The sequence below is a fragment of the Enoplosus armatus genome, chromosome 14 (genome assembly GCF_043641665.1).
Source record: "Enoplosus armatus isolate fEnoArm2 chromosome 14, fEnoArm2.hap1, whole genome shotgun sequence".
NCBI lineage: Eukaryota > Metazoa > Chordata > Actinopteri > Centrarchiformes > Enoplosidae > Enoplosus > Enoplosus armatus.
The window spans coordinates 19,604,243-19,630,090 of NC_092193.1; the positions used below are offsets into that span (position 1 = coordinate 19,604,243).

General features: G+C 44.6%; 2 protein-coding genes across 2 annotated transcripts in view; both read left to right on the forward strand.

Moving 5' to 3' along the window:
- On the forward strand, nucleotides 1-7,734 carry LOC139296459 (somatostatin receptor type 5). The gene is made up of 4 exons (XM_070918860.1): nucleotides 1-407; nucleotides 1,677-2,041; nucleotides 2,105-2,305; nucleotides 7,544-7,734. The coding sequence occupies exons 1-4, from the start codon at nucleotides 1-3 to the stop codon at nucleotides 7,732-7,734; spliced, it is 1,164 nt and encodes a 387-aa protein (XP_070774961.1).
- rem2 (RAS (RAD and GEM)-like GTP binding 2) overlaps nucleotides 7,726-25,848 on the forward strand; it is a 25,040-nt gene continuing 6,917 nt past the window's right edge. Inside the window, exons 1-4 of the mRNA XM_070919207.1 lie at nucleotides 7,726-7,850; nucleotides 10,491-10,827; nucleotides 12,832-12,905; nucleotides 22,308-22,485. Of these exons, the coding sequence (XP_070775308.1) occupies nucleotides 7,839-7,850; nucleotides 10,491-10,827; nucleotides 12,832-12,905; nucleotides 22,308-22,485 (601 nt within the window). The 5' untranslated portion in view covers nucleotides 7,726-7,838. The remainder of the gene's footprint in view (nucleotides 7,851-10,490; nucleotides 10,828-12,831; nucleotides 12,906-22,307; nucleotides 22,486-25,848) is intronic.

The window sequence follows — 25,848 nt, forward strand, 5'->3', positions numbered from 1 at the left end:
ATGCCTGCCATAGTCAACCTCCTATTCAACGTCGTCTCCACCAACACCACCATCTCCTTCACCGTGGTGCTGCCCATGGTCAGCCTGGTCTCCCTTCTGGTGGGGGTTGGAGGTCACCTCCTGCTGTGGCTGGTGCTGGTGAGGAATCCCCGAAGTCGCTCCAAGCCGAGCTCTGTCCTGCTCCTCAACCTCAGCCTGGCAGACCTGGGCGCCCTGCTCACCCTGCCCTGCGTCCTTCTGAGTGCTAGTTTCCAGAACTGGCAGCTCGGTGGTGGGACCTGCGTCCTCCTGGGCTTCATGACTTCAGTGACGGTGGGAGTGGAAACCTGCAGCCTGGCGGCGTTGTCGGTGCTGAGATATCGTATTGTTGCTCCAAGGACAAGACCGCCAGCTAGCCTGACACAAGTGTGAGTATTACTTTGCAAGCAGAGCTGGGTTTGAGAATGTCTCAAAAGATAAGGCTGGGATTTGATACTTTTTTTTTTTACTGTCAACAAATTTCATAGAAACCCTAAAAGCAACAATGAATTGATCCTACTAACCATCCTGGTGCCATACCCAGGCGTGCACCAAGTGTCTATTAATCCACGGCTGAAAATAGTCTCCAACAGTTGCAGTACTACCAGTTTAAGTAACATGTGCTTATAACGACAAGAAATCATTCAGTCTTTTGAAAAAGTGAGACTGTATTTTTGTGACCCACTTTTAAAGTTTTGATGTCTTCAGTAGGAAGAAATGGGCTTGGGACTGACAGCCTTGTACTTTAAAAGAGTTGCGTTGCACTCCTATAACATCATCAGACTCTCAATGGACAGTTTGAAAACAATAATCAAAATCAATGCAGCAGAACCAGAGTTGTCGCCTTTTTTACTCCACACATCCTTCTTCCTTGTCAAAACCCGGCACCCGCATTACCCACAATTCAACTCGACCACCGACCGTTTGGTCAAAGATTTGGGTGTGTTATGCTAGGAGCGGCTAATGCAGCCTAGAGCCGCAAGCTGGATGAAAGATATGTATAAAGTGAGGGGGGTTGCTTATAGTGATGAACCCAAAGAGAAGTACCCCCCTACTCTACAGTTCCCCTCAGCTCTATGGAGCTTTTTTTAGTATCTTTCAGCTCACTGTTTTGGTTTTACTGCCGGCAACTTTATTGTTTTGGTTCACTCTCACCGCTCTCATTGGCATTGTGTGCAGCCACAGCAGGCAGCTGTTTTAAATTCTGTTTCAGCTCTGATAAACCCTCTAACACCTAGCCGGGAAACTTAGAAGAGCATCAGGCAGCGAAAGAACCAAACAAATGCTGATGTTGTTCCATGTCTTCTGACAACACAACTTTCTAAGCTGGTTTTAGAGTCGCTGACATGCAGTCAGTTGTTGGTACGCAGGGGAATAATGCCAGAATCAGTTGCTGAACTACAACCCAGAGGCAATAAAGAGGAGGGTTAAATCAAATACGGAGACTGAAAGGAGTTCACACAGCAGAACATTCCCGAGAACCTTTAGCATTCGTATATATCACAGGTCAATGCAGACATTACAGGTCGAACTGTCGCTATCTTTCCCATCAGACTCAGGTCGATGTACTCTTGCAGTATATACTGTGTTACGCTTTCTACGAGCACAGATGTGATCCTCCTGCACGACAAATAAACCTATGTCTTCCTCCTCCACAGGTTATGCACTGTCGTAGCCATTTGGCTGGTCTCAGTAACCATGGCATTGCCCAAGGTCACCTACATCGACTTTGATGGGGGTTGCACGTGGTCAGTGGGCCAAGACGAGTGGCTGTTCTTCCTGGTTCCTGCTTTCCTGGTTTATTACGTGGCCCCTCTCCTCTGCATTGCAATCAACTGTGGCCTCATCATCTCTCACCTCCATGGCTGCAGGGGCACTCTGGCCGCCGACAGGCGCAACAAGAAAGCTACCGCTCTGCTGATTGCGTCGACACTGGTTTTTGCAATTAGCTGGTTGCCATATTATGCACTCGAGTTTGTCAATGTTATGTCCCCTTATGTTAGCTCAGCAGCTTCTCCCACTAGCAGATTTGGGCGTAAGCTATCTTCAACTTTGTCTCCATCATATATGCCCTTCACTTCGCCAGGGCCAAGTGAGGAAACAGAGACAAGGGTGTCTTTGCTGTGGGAGGTGGCATCCCTGACGGCCATTTTGCTGGTGTGTCTGGCTCCTTGCTGGAACCCGCCACTCTACTTTCTCTTGTCACGTCCGGCCGTGCGACAGCTCCGAGCTCTACTGCCATCCTTCTTTCATAAGCACTTGGGAAGAAAACCTGTGCAGCGCTGGCGTATTGCTCCTGCTCCTCCCCCACGCCTGCCACACCCTCAGCCAACTGCACACTCACTTACTCACAAAACCCTGACACACAGACTGACTCAGTAAAGTTAGCACACACACACAACTGTGTGTCACATATCCCCATGACATGATATTCATGTTTGCCATCGCACATCCAAATACATGAGTCACAACATTTGCATACACATGCTACTGTGTTTGTTTTGATGCTTATGTGTTCATGGCCCCATCCTCTTTGCTTTTGCAACATTACAGTAAATGTTTAAAAAGGCTCCGGGCAACGGTGCGTGAGCCTCTCAGGTAGATGACAGTGTTATCATAAACAGAATGCATTATGTGCCATAAAAACAGAAGGCTTATATTCCTCATCACAATGCCAGAGTCACCAAGCAACTCACTGTCCCGACAGCATGAATCTTGCAGAGGAGGAGAGCCTCCAACTCAAAACCATTTTAGAGAACATTTCACGGCGAAACTTCATATCAAAGCGCACATCACTGTTTACAAATCCAGGTCACTGAACTCAAAGAGACATCTTTAGAGCTCCCACATGGGACCTGAACGAATCTTAACAGCCTTTTTCAGGGGCTGAAGGACGTCTGCTGAGCCCACATTGACTGACATGAACCATCCAAGCAAACATAAACCAAATTTAAACAACCGTCCCTGAACTCCAATAAAAAGAGCGTCCGATAAGCATGACATGTAGCATGTGCACAGTATGGAAAGGGCTTTGCTTGTGTCGAGAAGCCTCCATAGGAAGTCATTACATTATATCTAGTAGATTATGACAAGCAATACAACCTTGTAACCCCATTACTAAGCCATCTGCAAAAACATTGAGGACAACATTGCCTGCCTCCCTGCAAAGCTCCCGGTAAAGCTCTTGGTTGCAACATTATCTAAATTCAATGTCATCTTAATAACCTTGTGAAAAGAGGCCTCTTGGACTTATGAGAGGCTTTAATAGAAGTTGACTTGTTTTGTTCCAAGCTTGAATGCGGAGACGTGCTTATTAAATAGGGATTTGACATGTGACTCCTTAACAAGTGGAGCCCATTTGCATGCGGAGCGGTTTAATATCACAATGTAAAGGGTATGTCATGTACTTGCAGTGGTCAGGGGCTTTGTTTGACAAACTGGCTGAGGACAAGTAATTTGATTTTTTGTTGTCAGATGTAAGATCTTAGATGTATATTGAGAGACGTAAACCAGGGATTTCAATTCATTGGGAAGTTGGAATCACTTGAGCCACCCTGAAATATTAATTACATATTTTATTTATATTTGTTTTGCTGCTAAAATGTCGGAATCAGAAACCCAAGAACATATTTAAAGCAAGGTTTTTTTTTAGAGAGTCATTTTGAGAAATGCACTTATTTGTTGTCTTGCTGAGAGTACGGTGAGAAGATCGATACTATTCATGTATTTAAATGCTAAATATTAAGCTACATGCAGCAGCCGGTTAGCTTAGCTTAGCATAGCACAAAGATTGGAAAAGGGGGGGAAATAGCTAGCCTGGCTCTGTCCGAAGGTAACAAAATACGCCTACCAGCACCTCTTTTAGTTCTGATTAACCAATTAAGACGTTATATCTTGAGTCTCTGATGGTTGCCTGCCTAGTCGGATTTCGTTTCCTTTGGACGGAGGAAGACCAGCTGGCCATTTCCTGTCTTTACGCTAAGCTAAGCTAAGCTAAGCTAGCCGGCTGTAGCTTCATATATAGCGGACAGATGAGTTTGTCCAAGCTATCAATATAGGGAAACGCCTATGTAGGTAACAGCTGTCCAAACCAACTACACGTGTGCACAATCAATTTTCACATGCTCACAGTATAGTCATACTTTAATTACAACAGTTTAATTCCATTGGATGGCAAAAAGTAATTCACTTCCAGTCTGCGACATTCTCATGATCTGTGGATGGCAGGCATGCGACGCTGATGAATATATAAAACAATCTCTGACCTTGTGGGTGTCATCTGTGAATGGCAGCTATGAATCCTACCTTGGTTACCTCTTGACCTCCTGACATCTTACCAGACTGCACGGCTGCACATTGTAATGACAGACCCGAGTGTTTCCATCAGCAGGGAGCAGACGTTTTTCTCATTGATACCGTCTTGGTGGCTAATGAGAGCACTTATCTCTGTCATCTGTCTGCGCTGTGATCCTCTCACACAGTGCGAGGCACTAGCGAGCTCTGATGTCCTGATGAGACTTAATTAAGTCTGCAGATTAGTGAAAGCTTAAAATATAAGTCATGCTCAGCAGGCCCATTGAGAGGATCCTTCCCATTCCCTTTCAGTGTTGCTGAGGCCCTGGCGTGTCTGGAGGCCCGGGGTAGATTTTGAAAACACTGTGAGATCAGCCAACTGAGAGCAGCGGTGAGCAGAATGGGCTGATTCATATCCAAGGGATTCACAAGATGCTTATTATAATGGAGGGGACTTCTCATCGTCTAGATTGGCGTTTTGGAGAGGTATTGATTCTTTGAGTGTGACAGCAAGAACGTACCCTTACCACTTAATAGCCTTAAAAGGATGCCAGGTCATTCACTTCCATTGAACACTATTTAAATCCCTCAGGGAGGATCTGTTTAATACAAAGAGCTATTCACAAGTAAGCCTTTAGCCTGGCCAGCATGTTCACACCACATGATCGACTCTCCGCTCACTACTGTACTACTGTATGTGTAAGATCAGAAATAGGCAATGTATTTCTGTTTCTTTCAGATTATTTCACATTTCCCTCTTTGAGACAAAATAAGTCTTACATTTATTAACTGTGAACAACTTTCATTTGCCGTCTTGAAAGACGCTCATCTGAAAGTGGGTTTGTCGCAAAGTCCTTACATCGTGATGTTTGGACTTTTGCGTCTGTCGACCTGATGAATGCTTATTTAACACAGCTCTTTTGTCATGTGATCCGTTGTTGACTTAGAAATATTGATTAGCGTAGCTTTGAACCCTCAAAGGTTTAGCAGTTGGAGATTTCATACATTTTCTTGAGTTTTTAATTGTGTGCTGTTTTTACAATAGCTAACAGAGAATTAGCTTCAAGCCGAAGACACTTGAGCGCTGATAATGCTCGTGCTTGAACATCATAAAAACAAATTTATGATGTTGTTTGATCAACAGTGGAAAAAGTAGGTCATTGTTCATTTGTCTGGAATGTTTAGCATGCTTACTGGCTAACTACTGCTAAAGGCTGTTTGGTCTCCTTGTGTTAAACTAAGCTGATGTTTCAAAGCATACTGCAAGTTAACTTCCTCATTCGTGTGACCATATAGGGCACCTTTTGACTTCTTAAATAAAACTATGAAAGAAGACATACAGTAGCCTAAGGTCACCAAAAGTATTTTTGAATTATTCAATCGATTGATTTAATTGATTGATTTATTGAGTCAGGGTACTGCTCATAAAACACAGCTATAAAGACATTAAATATTTACACTGCAACTCATTAAAAGTCGGCATAAATAACAGAAGTCTGAGCCAGAGGAACAGGCTTATTAACATTACTGGCAAGACCAATCTTTTTCTAACTGTAAGGGGGAAGAGGTGGCGCACTCTTATTCATGCCATATTCATTTCATATTAAAGATGGCAGATATGAATGTTCTACTTGCAAACAACACCAATGGACACCAACGTCTATGACATACTGCATCTTTGACACAGCAAGTCAGTGATAGGCTTTGCAACATGCGTGGCAAGAGGAGAAAAGCCCTCTTAATGGGGAGTTTGGAAGAAGGCATTAGAACGCTGCGATGTTTAATGGTAGTGCAGGCATAACCTCGGCTTGGAGACTAACAACATTAAAAGCCTACCACCGTCGACAACAAGGACATCACTAAAAGCAACAGCAACAAACACGCGTCATCGATGGGGAAGCTTTTTTTAAGCCTCGGAGAACCTTTTGCATATGTGCCAATTAGTCTGCAATATAACAGCATAACTCTTAACAGCATGTCGGAGTCACTGCGAGCAGTAAACTGGAGGGAGACATGACCAAAGAAGGTTTCAACTCTGGGGCAGAATGTGACGGACGGACTTGATGCGTTATGGGAGGCTGATTTCGAGTTCTCGCGTGTTTGACAGATATGATCTGGGACTGAGATGCAAGAAGGGTTTTTGTAAATAAATTGAACCAATGAATTTTCCAGTGAGAGTGCCAGTTAGCTAATGCGCACAGTCACAGAGGGGTGTTATGTTGGCAGCACCGGTGATGGACTTGATAGCTGAGTGGTATAAAACATCAGGTCACTCAGAAACATTCATCTCTGCAAACTGCCTTCACGACTCGGGCGGGGGGAGGGGGGGGGGGGGCATTTCCCTGCTTATAGTCAGAAATAATGGGGACAAATAGATGGATATGTTGTGGAACAAAGGTCCCACACCAGAATCAAACTAGGGATCTGTAACTTGTAATTTGTAGCACAGGTTTCTGTTAAAGATCTTAACACTCAAGCCCAAGGGTTTGTTTCCCCCCCCCAGACTTCTCCTCAGTCCTCCTGTCAAGCAAACTGCTTTTCACTTTAACTTGTCGGAGTGCCCCTTTGAATCCTTACGAAAACGAATGTAAAAGCTCATCAAGTATTCTTTTTTTTTTTATCAAAAGATATGGTGAAAACATCAGTTATTCTATGTCATCACCAATGCTGTTTTATTTTGCTCTTGGTCTTAGCTGGAACCTCATTTCTCAGTACAAACATTGGCGCCACCTTCTCCAAGAGGCGTCCCTCTGCCTCCCTCTGGTGGGCGCTTCCCCTCACAGCACGCACACACACACACGCACACACACACACTCACACACACACACACACACACACTGACAGTGTACCTTTCAAAAACCTGAAAGAAACTCAACGGGAAAAGCCCAGACCGGTGTTTGACGAAGGCGCACATTTGTGATCCGAGCATGGGGGCACTCCTACACCCTCACCATCCCGCCCTCCACCTCCAACCCAACCCATAGCAAGATAAGTCTACACTCACTCAAGGACGCGCCCCCCCCCCATACACACTTTGCAGAGAGAGAGAGAGAGAGAGAGAGAGAGAGAGAGAGAGGTGCAGGTATTAACTGGAGGTGGGGAGGGAAGCGCAGTCGTTGCTGGCCGCTGGGACGCCAACAGAACAGGAGGGGATGTGTTGTTGTGCGGACGCCTTTGTTTCTTCCTCCTATAAGAACTCGCCTCTTCTCCTAATTCTCCTTCTTCCTCCAAGCGGACGCGCAGGTGGAGCCTCCCCTTCATCCTCCCTCCAGCCTGCCCACCACCTACCCCCAGATTTCCATGCGCCGCACCTCTCCCCCCTCCAGGTCACCAGAGGAGGATTTTACGCGCCGGGGCGGGAAGAACAACATCATGTCAAACGAAATGTGGCGCGTCTCTTCTCGCCCGCTGCCGCCGCTGTGAACGCGGTGCCGGCTCCGCACCCAGCGCAGATGACTTGAACCGGGCGGCCAGAGGCGCTTGCAACCACAGCACTTGTTCCACGAAGAGAAGACTCGTTGATAACCATGGCTGACCAGGTAAGGCGACGCGTGTTCTCAGCCTCCATTAGACCCACCTCGTGCGCTCGGCACAATAGCCTAGACTACACACACACACACACACACACACACACACCAGGTAGACTACACACACACACACACACCCTCTGCTGTGTATCAGTGTTTTAGTGCTGCACACTTTCTGTGAGAGGGTCTACACTGTCACTGTGCGGGAATCCAGTTTAGAATTTGGAGCATTTTCTTTTTTAATTTTCTCATCTTTCCCCCTTTCAGGATATTATTTTGGAATATTATCACAGATCACTTCCAGTGAGTCTGTGCTCCTCTCCAGTGACTTAATAGTAACCTCCATGCGCCTTGTAGTATTTTCTATTATTGGATTTTCTCTCATAGTTATTAGGGGGTCCAGTGCTGTGCTGCTGTGCGGTATTTGTGTGATGTGTTGGGCTCGCAGCTCCTAAAGGTGGTCGAGCCATCGATCTGTGTCTCCCCCTCTCTTTGGGTGGACCGTCGCGTCCCTCATAGATTATTTCATAGACACTCTAAATGGAATCAGTGAGCCCTAACGTGGGCTGCAAGCGTCCGAAGTGCACCAGACATAACAAGCAGGCAGCTGCTGGTGAGGAAGCAGCCGGCCAGTGTACTTGGGCTGTGACGGCGGAGGAATAAAAACACTGCCTGTAGTATTAATTTTGTATCGCGCACTGTTGTTTGCCCTAGTTTCTCGACAGCCCGGCGAGAGGAGGAGATTAACCCCTGACACGCAGGCTCAGCCCGCGGTCAGAGTTTCCTGTCTCCGCCTGTGTGGCTCCCCTGAGCACCGCTGACAATAAAGGCCATGCTTAATTGATTAGCTCGTTCAATTGACCTAATTGAGCTACCTGAGTAAGCCTGCTTGAATGATGTATGGGTGTGTGTGTGTGTGTGTGTGTGTGTGTGTGAGAGTGTCAGCAGCTACTGAGTCACAAGCAGCCACACCTCAACTGTATTTATGAAAAACAATTATAATTCTCTGCTGTATAATAAAGTCCTATACTGTACTACTATACACTATATACAACAATACATTACACCTCACTACAGTACATCACACAACGCTATACTGTACTAAACTACATTACACTATACTATGCTATACTACAATATAATACACAACTACACCATATTGCAGTATACATAGTATACTGTACTATATACTAGGCTACAATACTACACTTTCCTACACCACACTACACAGTACAAAACTACATTACACTATACTATACTACAACAATACACTACATTATATACTACACTTTACTGTGCCATACTACATCACACAATACTTTACTATACCTTGCCAAACTGTATTGTACTACACTACATTACACTTTACCATACTACTGTATACTATACTATACTGAGCTATACTATACGATACTATGTTATGCTACTAAATTGCACAATACTGAAGTATATGGGAGGGGAGGGGGGGGTCGGTGTGGAGTGGAACTAAATTGGATGAATGTGATTTATGTAGGGAAATAGAAAAACAAGAGTTGTGCTGAGCTGAATCATTTGTTTTATGTAAATCGAATTCAACTTGGCTGGTTTTTTATTTGTTGCTCCCCTGATATTGTTAATGATTGGTGAGGATTCAATCCGTTTACGCGAGGCGTTCAGCTACTCGCCGTGTGAGAAAAAAGTTTGAGAGCCACTGATCCAATGCAATCCTACGTTTGTGAAGTGAAGAATCTCCAGTTTTTGCTGACACGGTGTCAGGGAGGTGTTGATTCAGCTCATTGTGATTTGCTCCTGTTATCGCGTCGATCCCCTTTAACTAAGCGCCAGCACTGACTTAGCTTTGCCACAGGCAGACACTGGGCCACAGATGCCCAGGGGGTGCGGCTGGAGCTAGGTTAATTGCTGTATTAATATTGATGAGGGTGGTCTATGGTTGACCTGCTGCGGCTGCAAACACACACACACACACACACACACACACACACGCACACCTTTCTCAGCCAAACTATTGTTCTGGAGAAAAGCGCTGACAGCTTTCCCTTATTGAAGTAACTAGGGACAGGACTTTATGATTCTGACCTATTTCCGTGTGAATCCATGCTGAAGTTACTGTGTGCACACTGTACAGTATAGAGCCACCTGACCGCACTTATTACACACAGCTGCAGCCGCTGTTCCTCTGTGCTTCCCTTGTGTTTCTTTCTCCATACACCTCCTCCTCCTCTTTCTATTGTCTTCTCTCTGTGTCCTTATCAACCTGCTGTCTTTCAGCATCCTTTTATCTTCTGTCATTCTTTCAGCAGCCCCCCCCCCCCCACACACACACACACACACACACACACACACACACCATCGTCTCCCTCCTCCTCTCTTAGGTTCGCCTTTGACAACCTCTGCGTCTTCATCAGCATCTTTCTCTCACACTGCCACTTATCTGTCTCACCTCGACTCTTATCACCCCCCCTCCTCTTTACACACACAGTGGAAACACCCTTCCCCCCATTCTTCAGCGGTAACATTTACCAGAATAGACAGTGTTACAGGTAGATCTGCAGCTTGTTCGGACCACTTGGACTATTTTAAAGTGCTGTACACAACAGTGCCAAATGTGTAGACTTACATGTCTCTTTGTCGTCTGTCTCAATTTGATTCTAGTACAGTATGTTTCTCACCACGGCGCCCCCCCTCCGGCGTGGAAGCACACCCCTGCCTGTCAAGCACCAGCTGCGGAGGGAAGAGGCCGTATCGGAGGACTGCGATTGGATCCCGGGCTTGGAGGAGCCTGCCACGTTGCCCATCAGTGACACAGCGGTGCCTCGGGATGAGTCCTTCAGCCAATCGGCTGCCGCCCAGTCGGCTTACCACAGCCACGGCGGGGCATTGAGGATAGTGCTAATGGGACAGAATGGCGTTGGCAAGTCGTCGCTAGCCTTATCTCTGGCCGGGCAGTCGGACAGATCCCTCTCTATAGACTCTGAGACACAAGCATGTGGTAAAGACTTGGACAGGGATTGGTGGAGTGTGTTTTTGCGCGCATGTGCACGTGTGTTTTGACTAAGAAACCTTTTTAAAACAGCCTAGTTAGTGTGGAATTAAAACCTTCAATTCCTTGCAGAGAGTTAGATGAGAAGATTGATACTCTCATTTGTAGCTGGGGGAAACAGCTAGCTCTGCTAGTTGTTTTCCAGTCTTTATGCTAAGCTAAGCTCACTGGCTGCTATCTCGACAAGAAAGCAAATAACGGCATATTCCCCTGTAAAGCTGCTAAAATCAGCCTTGTGCTCCTTTCCCCTCTGCTTTGGCCTCTGCGGGTCAGTAGGTCTGTCTCTGGCCCCCAACCGTCCTAACAGCTAATCGATAAGTCAGTGTCACTAAGAGGCGACTGCTTCCCCTCATGCGTTGGGCCCCGACTCACGCCATACAGTATTCATTACGGCCCATGTAGTACACTTGGATTCATGCATCATAAATGGACAGAAAAAGCACTTTCATCCAAGGAGCTTTTACATGTTTCCAAGATGGCGCTCTCGTCCTCATCTGGAATTTTAGCAAAGTGCTAAATTATTCAATGAGCTACATGTCCAAATTGCAAAGTGTAAAAGAAAAAACTCCAATCAACACCTATTTAATTAACACGCTCTTTTGATAGTTTTGAACAGATGCTCCAGCACCATATTAGCTCAGTGAGAGGGATAACACCTCACCAATCAATACGTCCTCACCGGGTAGTTACCAGCAAACGGCAGCACAGATTAATACCAGGAGGTTTGGTGTGCTCGTACCTTAAGATAGACATGTCACTCATCATTGTGGGTTTTCTCGACCTGTTTCAAGCTGTTTTGGGTTAATGTGTATTTTAAAAGCTACCATGCAATTGTAGGTAGTGTATTTTCTGGGGCTGTATTGATAGTCAGTTCACAGTTTGGTGCAATACAGGGTTTGTGGTCAACAACTGTCTTAAAGTTCCACCTTTTTTACTTTATAATATAATATAGATATTCTTTTTCATTTTTTAATGTAAAATGCAGCTTTTTGAAGCATTCTCTAAATGATAGTCTGCTGGTATTCTATGCTTTTTAGTTCTGTCAACAAATCCCATGAAAAGAGCACAGCCAACACAGAATTGATCATATTAGCAAGTATTGTCTGTGTAGTCAAAATCCTGATATATCTTATTCCTCTGTGTCATAGAGCTTCTTTATTGTCCAAAAATGATCAAAAACATGTCACTGAGCTACACCGTTGCACGAGGATACATTTTATTTTAAGTCAATCCCACATACACTGTCCTGCTGCCTTAAAAACGTGATATTGCAGCAAAGGTATATTAATCCGCTGCTGGAAATAGTCCGCCACAAATACACTATTTACACCCATTTGAGTAACCTTCGCTTAAAACTACAGCCCAGCTGATTTAGGAAATGAAAGAGTCTTTTTGAATAATAAAAATATTTATTTGCACCCCCCCTTTTTTTTTTTCAAGATTTACATCTCTGCAGGAACAAACAGACTTTGAGCTGGCCCTGATAGGGTAGCGAAGTCGAAAAGTATTAGGAAATGGGCTAAAACATTGTTGGTTTCGATTTTCTCTCTGTGGGATTTGTTTATAATAAAAAATAAGGAAATATCACCATTCTTATCCTTTAAATTGACTATAAAAATATATAAATAAGAAAGGAGCAAATGGCTGAAATTAGTTGCAGTAACATTTTCCAAAAATGTCAGTTGGCCACATAACCCAATTTAAACACAGTCACTGGTTTCTGGAGTAGGTCAAGAACATTTCGAAGACCTAGATTAACTTATCGACATGTTCAGGCAGCAGACCTCTGATATGTCACTTTAGTTAATGTTGCAATCCACATTGCGTACAGTCACGTTTTTTGTATTGCAATATATAGTGCCCCTAGTATTTCATGGCTGTGTCATCATACAGTGTGTGCTGTGGAGTTTTCCGTTACACTCTGTGTGACATGGGTGTTGTGTTTGCTTGCAGGTGAGGGCTACGAGTGCTCAGTGACGGTCGACGACGAGGACAGCAAAGTCATCATTTACGACAACTGGAAGCAGGTGAGTTACTGACTCTCGGCTGTCGCACCGTCACTCAGTCTTATTGAACTTGTACGGTTTCGACCGACTCCCTGTCTTGTTGTGCTCTGGTGACCTCTCGCTTTCCAAGTCACCTTTAACTTCTTCTGGTTTTGACATTCTTTGCCTGTACTTCAGAAATGGGAAAAGCAATTTGTTCAATTTCTGTGATGGTCAAATTATTTGTGTGTATTCAAGTGTAAAGAGTGTGTTCATACTTTTTGCTTTTACGTGTGTGTGCTACGCTGTGCAGGGAAGCCGGCGGGAGCAGCTGTGCTCATTGTACTCGAGCTTTTTGGAGTTCTCTCTTTCAGAAAAGCGGAAATCGCTCTCTCGTTAACCTTACATCAAATCCGCAGTTAACAAGAACATTTTGGCGAGGGCTAAAATTGCTGCGGCTACACATCATCAACCTTTTGAGCTGAACGACGTGAATGAGTTGATACGACCCTGTGTCGATGATTTTTGAGCAGGAAAAACTTGGGCTGCGGCGGAGAGCGATAGCAGCTTGTCAAAAAGCTCCTCGTGACACTGCGGACATTATGCAAAATCAAAAAGCGTGCAGTCATTAATGCCTATTAATAACGCGATGGAACGGGAGAGCACTCTAATTAGTGTGTAGGGTGGATCATCCCTGATGCATCTTCTTCCTGATGTCCACTTGGCCTTCAGGGGCTCTCCCCTTAAGGTTAAATTATTCACACGCTTCTGCATTTGGCTCTGGGGAACTCCACTGACAGCGAGCTAATTTCTTCACTTCCTCACTTTTTTTTCTGTGAGCGCTCCCCTCCCTTTTCTCACCCCCAATTCTGTTTCCCTTCCTTCCTGCAGCTGTCATCGTCCCCAAATCTCCCCGTCCATTCAGTCTCTCCACTGGCCCTTTTCTGCCATGCTTAAATCTCGCTGAGAGTTAATTACATTTGTTATTCTGTGCGTGTTAATACAAGGCAGGGCATTAAGGCTGAAGCAACAGACGCAGGCCAGCGGGAAGCTTGGAATAACTCCAGGGCCGTCAGCAGTGGGGGGAGGCCGAGAGGACTGGACAGCATCCCAAAGTCATCTGCCAATTCATGCTCATGTTTTTGTGCTTTTTTTTCTGGTACTGCCCATAGATAAAAAAAAAACATATAAATTCACATACAGACACAAAATTACACTGACTCAGAGTCAGGTGTGGAGACAGATGTTGTCCAGCTACCGAACACGTGTTGTGGCCTTGAACTGGCACAGCGTTTACCGCCGGCCCCAGGAGGCAGGGCTTCTGGCCTTGTAGCGAGCTGCAAGTGCAAGTCTCCATGGGGCACCCCAACCTACACCCAAGTTACCATAGCAACGTGCCAAGTCACACACACATGCGCGCTCGTGTACGCACACACAGGGCTGACTTCATCACTCACTCGCGCATAAGATCATGCGAGAACAGTCCAGCATCCGACGCTGTTTGACTGTGGGGCTTCATCCGCTCTCTGGCCGGCCCGATCAGCGCCTCATTATTCCCCTGCAATGCAAACTGACAAAAAAAAGATGGAAAACTGTTACATTCACATTCAGCGATTGTTCCTTCGAGTGCTGTCTTGGCTTGACTCACAGCCGATTGACACATGAAGGTCTAGCTCTAATTTTCCCGGTTGTGGGGGGGGGGGGGGGGGGGGTTCACAAGAAACGGCAGGTAGAGCTTACTGTGAGTGCAGAAACACGTACATATACTGTGTATAGACTCTGCTGACAGACGCGCGCGCGTACGTGCACATCGGCATGGTCGATTGTGTAAAAAGACACCAGCGTGCACATGCACAGAAGGCTGAGAGTCTGCTCAGCCAGACGCTGGGACGTTGTGAGTGTTGTTGATGTCACGGGGGGTTGGACGGTTTAAATAAAGCATCCATGTTCCCCAAAATAGAAACACTGGCACACTTGGCCTTGACCTAGCCGGCCCATGTTGTCCTTTAGACTGACATTGGTTGTGTAATATATCTCTTAAACAGCCAACTGGGTTCTGTATGTAGGGAACCAAGCGGGAGATTGAGGTCACTGAGGACCAGAGGGCCCTGTCACCCTTTTCTCTAATGTGTGTTTGTCTGTCTGTGGGTCCGTGCGTGTGTGTGAATTTATTCCGAGCTCAGAGTTCCCATTATTATTTGATAGCTTGAAATTAAAATATTTATTAAAGACAACCAAAAGGTGCAGCCTGAGGCCTGGAAGAATGTAGGCCAGTGATGTATATGTGTGTATTTATCAGCGTGCAGTGGGGAGAATTCGCCGCTGCCCCGGAGGACGGCATTGTTTATTATGTTAAAGCAAATTAGAGAAAAGGCCCAGAATGTAATTTGGAAGAAGGTAATTGCTGCTTGACCACATTCTTTTGCGCGATTAGGGTTAGGGAAGAAAAACATCATTCCGCCATCCAGTTCTTGGAACCGAGAAAGATTTTGCCATTGTGTCCAGGGAGTTCCTTCCCTGGACATTTTTCTCCTTCCTGTTTTGCAGTAAGAGAGTCGTTCTGGACAATTTACAGTTTATCATTTCTTTCCCTAAACCACATAAGCTATTATACCTCAACCGTTTGTTTGTTTTAGTCTCTGCTGGGAGTCACTACTGAATTTGTGGAATACTCTGTGTGAACCAAAATCAAATCTTTGAACCAGAGAAACAGAAAAGCTAAAGTTGAAATGTCAACTGCTGCGTTGTATTTATGGGATAAATATATACCATAATAATCTTCAATTTTAAATCAGGTTTTCTTGATCAGGTGGATACTGAATACAGAAAACTCTCATTTCTTGAAATAATTAAACAAGGTAAGAAATGACGTAACTTAGCTGTCATTTTCAACTGTCAGTGACATTAATTTTGATAATAAATGTTTGGATGAGCTGTGCAACTGACATTCGTAGGTTAGCTTGCTGGCTGGCTAGCATGCTAGCCGCTGGCAAAAATGAGCTTTTCATGAAGTTCGAACAAGCCAATAAACGTCTCTCAACTTAATTGTTATCTGTAACAGTGTCACTCACAATGGCTTCAATATAATCATTGCACTGTTTCGAGCGCGAGCCTGACTGATCCTCCTGTGTGCATTTCAAAGCACTGAATGGCGGTTGGAACCATATAGAACCAAGTTAGAGAAATACTTTGGAGGTAGAAGCTTTTATTTTTTCAAATGATTTAGCCATGAATGCATAGAGCTAAAAACCTACAAAAAATGTCAATAACTTGTCAAAGAATAGTGCCATGTGAATAACTCGTTTAATTATAAGGTCATGAAATGTCTTTAGTAATAATGCAATACTTGTGTCCTGGAGGCAAATCCTTGTTTATCCTCCCTCCATAGGGAGGTCGGAGGTCAACCGCAGAACAGCATCCCTGAAACCGGTAGGGATTCGGGGATTTTCTAATGGGCACTTCAGCGGGGTAGAGGCTCCACATGCCGTCATATTAAAGCTTGAATCTGGGTCATGCAGGGACATGTGTGTGTGTGTGTGTGTGTGAGGTGGTTGGTGGGCATGGCGTGCAGTTGTCTTCATGGTGCACTGTGTCTGTGCTGTGATGTCGGCTGCATTCTGTGATGATGTGGTTGTTGGTGCTCGGCTTACGCGGTGCTTCCGTGTGTGCATTGTGTGTGGCGTAGCCAGTGCGGGCCAGATGGCCTCTGTAATATCTTTCCTTCGGGAAGCGTTGTCTCTGTGCAGCAGAAAGTAAGTGAGAGAAAAAGAGCAAACCCACTAACTCAGCATTCCGTCTGCACTAAGCTTCGTCATCCTATTATCAGATTTTGACTTAGCTACCAGAGCGAGGTGCTCCTCTGTCTCCTTTTCTTGCTTCTGCTCCTCCCCCCTCTTCCTTCCTTTTACCTGTCTGTCTTTCGTTCCCCTCATTCTTCACCCCTGCATCTTTATTGATCCGCTTGCTCTTTCATTTTGCTCTGACAGGCAGTTGGACAGATATAGCACGCAAGCCAAAAGAATCAGATGTGTTTGCTTTTGATAAAGCAAAATGGTAGCACGAGCGTCAATGTATTCATCTGTGCATGTGTGCAAGCAGGTGGGGATGTGTTTGACCTTTTGTCTCCATGTAAAGGCCGTAAGCGGCTTTGCTCATGTATCTTGTCCTGCAAAGCAAATGACTTAGGAGCAAATAGATTGCAATAGTTCAGGTTCTGTGTTCCAGGCAGCGAGGAGCATGTTGTATAATGAGGGTTGCACACGCACACACATTCACATGTTCACGCACTCTCTCAAAATATGGCCAAATACTGTGTTTTCTGTCTTTTTTCACACAACTGGAAGGACTAATAGTTTGAGTGCTCGCAGAGCCACAGCATGTTATGCAAATGATGGCTGACAAGTGATTCATTGTCCTCAATGTTAATGGTTGCTGATGTAGTGCCTGGTTCTAGCAAGCTGGTGTGCGAGTGTGTTTTTGAGTGCATGTTAATGTATGCGTGTATAATGTGTATTGTTTCTGTACGTACAAAAAAAAGCTTGTGAAACACGTGAAAATTCACGTCCATTCCAGTTTATGTGATGCGTTAGAGGCTGTTTTTCAACCGCAGCTCACTGGACGTTAGGCCTGCACAAACCATGATAAAACAAATTAATTTTCCTTCCTTTAACGGTCATGTCCGTGTGTTGCACTACTAAAAAAAAACAGGGTTGGAAACCATGCTTTCTGTCAGGTTTTATTGGATGTGTTTTTCTTATCTACATCTGCGCCAGAAACAGGAAGTTGAGGGAAAATGGATTCTTAGAAAGCCTTTTTATTGGGTGGACAGATAGGCCTGTCGGACTACTACTGTGAGCCTTCTATTTTTGAAAGCAATATTTATTATGCTGTTTGAAGGCTTGAATGATGGCCCCATTGGACTGTGTTTAAAGGGAGAAGCTGCAGCAGAGACCATATGTATCTCCATTGTATATCACAGATTTCTCCGTACGGAGGTATATTTCAGCCAATAAGCAACAGAAAGTGACGGAGATGTGTTTAAGGTAATATATATATAACAGTGTTGCCATTACATGATTTAATTATTCCACTCTAAAATATCCTGCTCAGTACATATTGTGACAATTCTTTAATGACCAAATTTAAGGGGTCCTTATTACAAATTGTTGCTTATGTGTTGATGTTCATCTTTACAGTCTCACTAATGATGGTAGTAGTACACGGCCATAAATGACACGAGGCATTCGGCAAAGACATTCAGGGATGTAGCCCAAAGCAACAACCTCCCACCAAAAATAAGGCCATTATTTATTCATAATTTCAACATAGAGCCAGCATTGTAAGTGTAGCTTTGAATACAAATCAGACGGCATTATTACACTTGTGAACTTATGGCCATGCAGTTATCTGAGCCTGAGGAGCTCAGTGTTATATATATATTATATAGTGGAGGATTAGAGCATTGCGTTTGCATGTGGACACTTCAATATTTCAGCCATATGTGAGCGTTGAACATATTATTTCGTAACCGTGAGCATTAATCTGTTGCCGTAACAGCCTCCACTCTTCCTCCACCAGATTTTGGAACCTTTGGGCTGTTTTGGATTTGCACCCATTCGGCCACAGGAGCGATTAGTGAGGCTGGGCACTGATGATGTTGGATGTTTGATGGCATTCACACTCCAATTCATCCAAAAGGTGTCGGGGTGTTGAGGGTCAGGGTCCCAAAATAGGAAAAGGGCCTTTGCCAAACTGCTGCTACAAAGCTGGAAGCTCACTGTTGTCTAAAATATCATTGTATGCTCTAACATTAAAGCCCCTGTATTTAAGTATTTTCCCTAACATTCAAAATCCACCGCTAAATGTGCAACAGTCGAATTTAAAATGTGGAGAGAAAAAAAAAACATTGATTGGTATTATTTATTATTAGTTTAACACTCAAAACTCCTGTACTCTGCTTTGTCAGGACTGTGTGGGTGTGGCAACATAAGCAAACAAGGCCACAACTGTCATCACTCTTTGATTCAAATTCACATCATTAATAGGAATATTTTATGAATGCTCACTGATCTGTGTGTATGATTTGAATATTACTCCACGTGGGCTTGGCTTTTGTGTTTGTGTGTTAGTCCATGAGTGTGTGTGTGTGTGTGTGTGTGTGTGTGTGTGTGTGTGTGTGTGTGTATGGGGGGAGTAGGTATTGACAGATGGCCTGCTCTCTGTGGACAGAGAGGAGCTGCTTAATCGAGAGGGGAAAAAAAGAGAGTTGGCACTGTCTGGAGTTGTTCTTCCTCCGTTTGATAGAGAGGCATATTTACTTGGTCACAGTTTTCCTCCCGAAGCGCTCCATCACACCCCTAATCGATGTCCACTCCGTGTTTGTACTCCTTTGCTCACAAAGGTTAGCCTCTCTCTCTCTCTCTCTCTCTCTCTCAGTTTCTCTCTCTCTGTCTTGTTGTTTCCATTCCTCCTCTTCATCCCTAAATCAGATAGTGACAGGTGGCGGAGCCGCCTTCCACGCCAATGCCTCCCTCCCCATCCTCCTTCCTCCTCTCCCTGTCTTTTCCTGTGATCCGTCAAACAGACAGAGTGCCAAGGGGCTCCCCATGAATTTCCTGCTCCAGGGTCTGATCCGATACTACTTGGCCCGCTTGAGACAATGTGAATTTTTCAGACGTCTGAAACTCTCTGGAGGGCAGGAATTTACCGTCGGGGCTGTGGATGTAGGGCAAGGGCATCCGCGTACACACACATACACACAGGCAATGTGCAGTCCCAAGCTAGCAGGCAGATTGGGTTATCTGGTGGGAATAACACGTTTTCATATTGATTTAGTCACCAGTGTTTATGTCCTATTTCCAGTTGAAATACAACTTGATTGTGTTTGCAGTTCTATGGGTCAGAATTTTGCAGTGTTTAGAAATGAAGTTATAGATTAAAGCTTAAACCAATCCTCAAATAAAATTGACCAATTCCCTCTGAGTATGTTCACAGTTACGTCAAGTAAAAATCATCTGAGCTCAAGACGGTAATATTGACTTTTTTTGTTGTTATTGCCCCACGAAAACAACAAAAAAGCTTTGTTGGCTCAGAGGTAATACTTTTGATTTCATTTGAGGAGTACAGTCACAGTCTGTGCTTCACTACAAGAAGCCCATCTGGATATAAGACAATTGCTCATGTATGTTATCTAATGCTATACGGTGTCTCTGTATCATCGAGAACGAGACTTTGACTGGCACAAAACTGTTCAGTCTGGTCTCATGTTTCTGTCTTTGGAAGAAAGATTCTTTGTATTGATTGCGCTCATCCAACTTTAGATCAAATCGTCTTTTGTTTGAAACTCTTTAACCCCACTGTCCTCGTGCTAGAGTGGAGTAGCATTGCTAGGGGACCGCCGGCCCATTATTCCGAAACCCCAATGGTACGAAAAATGTCCCATTGGACTGAAAGCCCATTTATCTGACAGCCCATTATCCCGAAAACAAACGGCCATTGCTCCGAAGGCCCATTGCTCTCCCTGCAGTTGTTAGTTCAGCGATTGCCTGCCCTGTCCGTGGTGCTCAATCGGCGGAGGTTTTGCCCTTAATAGGCTATCTTTGTGGCCTTACACCAAACGACATTTCAAGTGTTTTTCACCTGACTGTTTCAAAAAATACCACACCATGTATTTAGAATTTCTTCCACACATTCAGCACCATGGACAGGGCCCGCAGTCACTGAACTAGCTACGGTGGGTCATCGAACAACACAGAACTTCAAAACAAGCACAGTGACGATGCCAAGGCTTCCAAAATATATCATAATTGTCATGATGGATTAGGTAAATGTGTAGGAAATGCACAAGACATGTTTTCCATTAAATGCAATGTTGCAGACATAGAAACACAAATCCTAGTTCTGGAGAATGACTGGAACTCTGGACCAAGTTAATAAAATATGACATTGTCAACCAGAGTGTTCAAATACTTCTGTATCTAACTTAGGAGTTACTTAAATGGAATTTCAAAGCAGTATTAATAGATTTTTAGATGCGTTTTGGCTATGAAATACACTGTAATATTGACACCTTAAAGTTCCTGTAGCTAATGTTTTGGCAAATAGTTGCCCATTTACACATCCAGCAGACAACATTAGCATTTATTTGGAGTCATGTTTCTTGCCACTTGGCAAATGTAAATCCAATAGTCATTAAAATGGTAAAAATCTATTTATTTCACCTGCTTTTTGGTCTCCACCTTCTCCCGAGGGACATATCTGGCTCTTTAGCAGCCTGACTAAGTTAATCAGATAGTTGCTAGTTGAGGGCGGTAAGACGGAAACAAACAGCTAAGTTTTGGTCCGTTGAAAACAAAACAATGAGCCCGTGGGTGCTTAAACGCTCCATGTTGCTGGGGGGAACTGGGTGATAATTCTGGGTGGCTTCCTCACTATGAGAGACACCTTTTCATATTACACGTGGTCATTTGACCTATTAGTGCAGCTTTAAGGGGAATACTAGGAGCCATATGGCAAAAGGTTGTTCTTTGGCCATATTCTGAACAAAGACAGTGAATTATCTAAAAAGCTACAATGCCGTGTGACACAAATGGTGCGTACCTAATCCACATTACCCCAGGCTTCAGACTTAAATCCAAAATTGGATTGCATTTTACTCTGCAGTTCACAACCACAGGGAATTCAATTCACTAAACCCTGAACCATATGGCAAAGTCCCTGCATCTCATAGCACTCACTCAAATTAGCAGACGTTTGACTGATACAATATTGACCAGACATTATTGTTTGGGGACTGTGATAAATAATTAGCTGGGACGGATTTGGCTGTGAACCATTTGAGATTGATATATATGAGATTTCAACTAACTAACTAACTAACTTACAGCCAGGAGAACCTTGCCGTGACCTATTTTACACCCATGAGCCACCTTCAGTCCCATGTAAATGACAGAATCAGGGAGAGAAAGCGAGAGAGGACAAAGATGGTCCGGGGCAGTTCCAATCTGCTGTTTCTGCTAGAGCCACTCGGGCTAATTGAGCCTCTGTGACAGGAAGCCCCGGCGGGATGTTGGTGGTCACTGTTTAAAAGGGTCAGGAGATTCAAAGTGAAGCGTGACGTGCATACAGTCAAGTTGAGCAAAGCCTCCTCTGCGTCCTCTCATGGGACAGTGATAAAAACTTGAGTGCTGCCTGCTTGGCATTGGCACTGATGTCCTTTCAATGGCTAAGCTCCAGCGCAACAAAACAAGGACTTGAGGGGGAATTTTAAACTGTTGTTCAAGGGCAAATTTGTCGATGGCACGTAAAGGATCTTGTGTAATGTGTCGCAGCTACCTGACATTCCACACCTACTCGGCCGTCATTGGATCTCTCCTTTATGTATGCAATGCTAATCTGCTCCACTTAGGTGTCGTTTTAGTCATGTGTATGCTTGTGTTTCCCCAGGACCTGTCCACTCTGCAGTGTGATGTGTGTATCCTGGTCTTCTCTGTGACTGACAGGCGAAGTTTCCATCGCACCGCCCAGCTCCGCCTCCTCCTCAGGGAGTCCCAGCCGCACACACCAATCATCCTGGTGGGCAACAAGAGCGACCTTGTCCGCTCCCGTGAAATCAGCTCAGAGGGTAGGTGGAGGGAGGGACGGGGCCTGTAATATCAACCTGTCATACATGCACGGAATTGGCCCTTTGCCGAACCCCTCCCCCGAACAGCGATTGTCCAATCGTAGCTGACCATTACCAGGCGTGGCAGGTCTGTCAAGCTATGGGTCTCTCCACATGCTGAAGTTGAGTGCATTTGTATGTACGAGAGACACTCAGTATTAAGAGTATGGCTTTTCCAAAACCAAAACACAAGCACAAATGCAAGGAATGTGTCGAACAGTGTGTTTATCTGCTCTAATCTAAGCTGCAAATGTAAGCTTGTCTGGCTAACTAGCTTGCTATCTACAGTAGTAACCCAACTTTACTTCCATACAGGCTATGTAAGAAAGAAAAAGCCCACATCCACTGTGTTGGTTTTCCCTGCTGTGCAGAGCCCTGTCCTTATATAGACATATGAAGGGAGCCAGACGACATACTGTACTGTGTAGAAATTTTACCAGTTGGTACTGTTGGTACTGCCAAAAAGAAGCTGGAAGTTCAGGTTTCACTTCAGCTCCCCATTTAACATGAAACATTAAAAAGCCAGCCGAATGCTTGGTTAATACAGTTAGCGAGCTACAGCTAATAAAATCTGCCAATGACAGGTGTCACTTCAGCCGACAAAAACGACGGACAAGGACCCGTTGTTTCAGAAACTGCTCAGAATGTAAAGTGGTAAAGCTGCCACTGTTATCATTACCTGCATACCGTATGTGCCGTGTGGGAACTAGACTCTGCCCAGACACAAGCAGCGATGAGCAGACGCCAGGCGGCTGGGTGACTGATGCAAGAAAAGAAACATACAAGACAGATTTGAAATGCACTGCAGATTTCATGTACGTCCCGTGATCTGGTAGATATTGATGCTTTTCTCCGCTGGTTATAATGGATAAGAGTGCCTTAACGCCCAAAATGCAAATGTGTACTTAATAGGCACACATACACACCCATTTACCCCTAGAGAAAAAGAGGTAGTGTGCTTTGTGCAATTACTCATCTATACCTTCTATTTACCCTCTTTTCTGTCTTTGCTCATTTGTCTCTCTGTTGTAGTATTTTACCACAAATCTTCCTCCACGACGACGTCGCCTCCATTAGAGAGACTCTTGGGGGATTTATCAGCAAAATCAATTTCCTCACTGTTTACAATACCCAGGGATAAATGCTCTGTTGGTAAACTCCTCATGGGAAGAAAATTCTATCATCTGTTATTGTTGTAAAGGGGTGGCGATATACGCTGTCGTCTGTGAAAGCCATGTCCCCCGTGGCTTTTTTATTTTAGTTTTATTGTCTTGACGCGCTGCAGACCGGCTAAACCGCGTGAAAGTCAAAGTGCCAACCGTCATTGACTGTGTTTTTATTTTTTATCTTTAATTTTATTTGGTTTATGAGCAAATAATCACAAAAAGACATTCCCAGCAGCCTCACCCGTGCTTTGTGTGCGTATAAGCAAAAGCTGCTAAATGTGCATGCTGGCTTTGTCATCTGGAGCATGTTAGCTGTGTTTCAGCTGCATAAATCAGCCAGTTGTCACGATAAATTAAAAGACGTGTGTAATCCAGGTGTGCCAGATTATTTCAGTTTAAATACACCTGCGTATTGAAGGATAAACTGTAGATTTTCAGGTAAAAATGACATCATGACGCAGTCTAAACAAATCCGCCATGAGATTATTCAGTATTTTCCAATCATAAATGGGTGTCTGGGCGTGCAGAGTTGATACAATATGATCCACATTGAGCAGAGTCGAGGCTGTAACTGCTGCCAAAGTTGCCCCAATTAAATATCGATATGGATGATATATATATATATTTTTTTTTTACAGTTTTTAGACTGTTTTGTTTGAAAAAGCCTATTATAGATGTGTATAGTGCTGTTTTGATGCAACAATTCACAATGCAAACTGAATAAATCTAAGAGCTCACCGTTGAGCAGCGAGCTTTACAGGCCTTTATATTTTGGCACACCGCACTGAAGCAAGGTCTCGGCAAAACATGCTCTCTGAAGACGACACACACACACACACCAATTCCATTTAGTAATGCTTGAAAATCCACTGAACAGAGATCAGACCACAGGCAGGTTTAGAATTTTGCTGGATCCTCCCAGTGTCTGCTTTTCATTAATGTTTCAAATAGAGAGTGGGTGCGGAGTGACTGCAGCTGAACGGGAGGGGAAGACTGACAGCACAGTTTGACCTCGATTTGAACTTGCCTTCACGGTTTGAATGGTATATAAATTCAAAACTTCATGGGCATCTCTGCGATTTCTGTGTACTCACAGTGTATCCGCTGTCACATACATCACGTAGAAAGACGATATTTTGCCGCTGCTGCGAGCATTACCTTATCTTTCCTTATCTAATCCTCTGGAGGAGCTCCATCTCTCAGTGTCCCTCGGCTCCTTGGTTTTCTGTTCTGTTTCGGGTTTTTTTTTCTCCAGATGGCACATCTCTGTTTGGATTATCTCCCTCTTACAGGACGCCGCGCTGCTCTTACTATCTTTATGTATGTTTGTACTTGCTGTATACGTGCACAACCGCCTGCGTGTACACCGACACGGCGGATGCCCAGACAGGCAGGCGCACAGCCTCATCTCTCTCCATCTTCTCGCTGCCGAGGCTGTTTTCAAAGCGAGGACGACTGTGACAAGAGGGGCGAGGAGAGGAGGAGTGACGGAGGGAAGGGCGAATGTATGAGAGCGGCATGTGCATGAACGGGAAACTCAGTTCAAAGGGATGTGTGAAGCGCATTGTGTGAGTGTGTGTGTGTTGGGAGAGAGTTAGTCCTTCAAACCGAGGATATTTTCACAAAGGGAGGCTGTATGCAGTAGCTAGTGTTACATCAATGCATTGGTTTTTCCATACATCACAGTGGCGATGTTAACCTCTATCTCAGTATCTTTCCCTGCCAGTATGAAAGAGGTTGTAGACGATCCAGGCCTGCCCTTTTTTGTCAAATACCACCCTTTAGCGGCTATTCAGAAATAGCTAAATTACCTCCCTAAACTGCTGCTGCTGCTCCTGAGAGGCTTTAAAGGTTGAATTGTCTCATCTGTAATCTGTAGAAATAGTCAGTGACCAGAGGTGAACTCAACTTTCAGCTCCGATAGAAGTTTAAATTATGACTCCTCACAAGAGTCCGTCCTGACAGAAATGTAATGTTAGCCTTCACTTGACTCGGCTTTTAACGTTAAAGCATTTTTGTCAAACGACTCGCTGTGATGTGAAAAGATCGCCAGTCGAGCCGAACCCATCGAGAACCCGCACTCGTCTGTCTTTTCAAGTCACTTTAAGCTCTTTCTTTTGGTTTTCCCAACTGTCGACAGACATAGGCTGTATCACTA

What these genes read in the sequence shown, in the direction of transcription:
- LOC139296459 (XM_070918860.1), top strand. Translation starts at nt 1, where the DNA reads ATGCCTGCCATAGTCAACCTCCTATTCAACGTCGTCTCCACCAACACC. An exon ending in CCAGCTAGCCTGACACAAGT is followed by an intron (nt 408 to 1,676) that starts GTGAGTATTACT and finishes CCTCCTCCACAG; the next exon opens with GTTATGCACTGTCGTAGCCA. An exon ending in CTCAGCAGCTTCTCCCACTA is followed by an intron (nt 2,042 to 2,104) that starts GCAGATTTGGGC and finishes TCACTTCGCCAG; the next exon opens with GGCCAAGTGAGGAAACAGAG.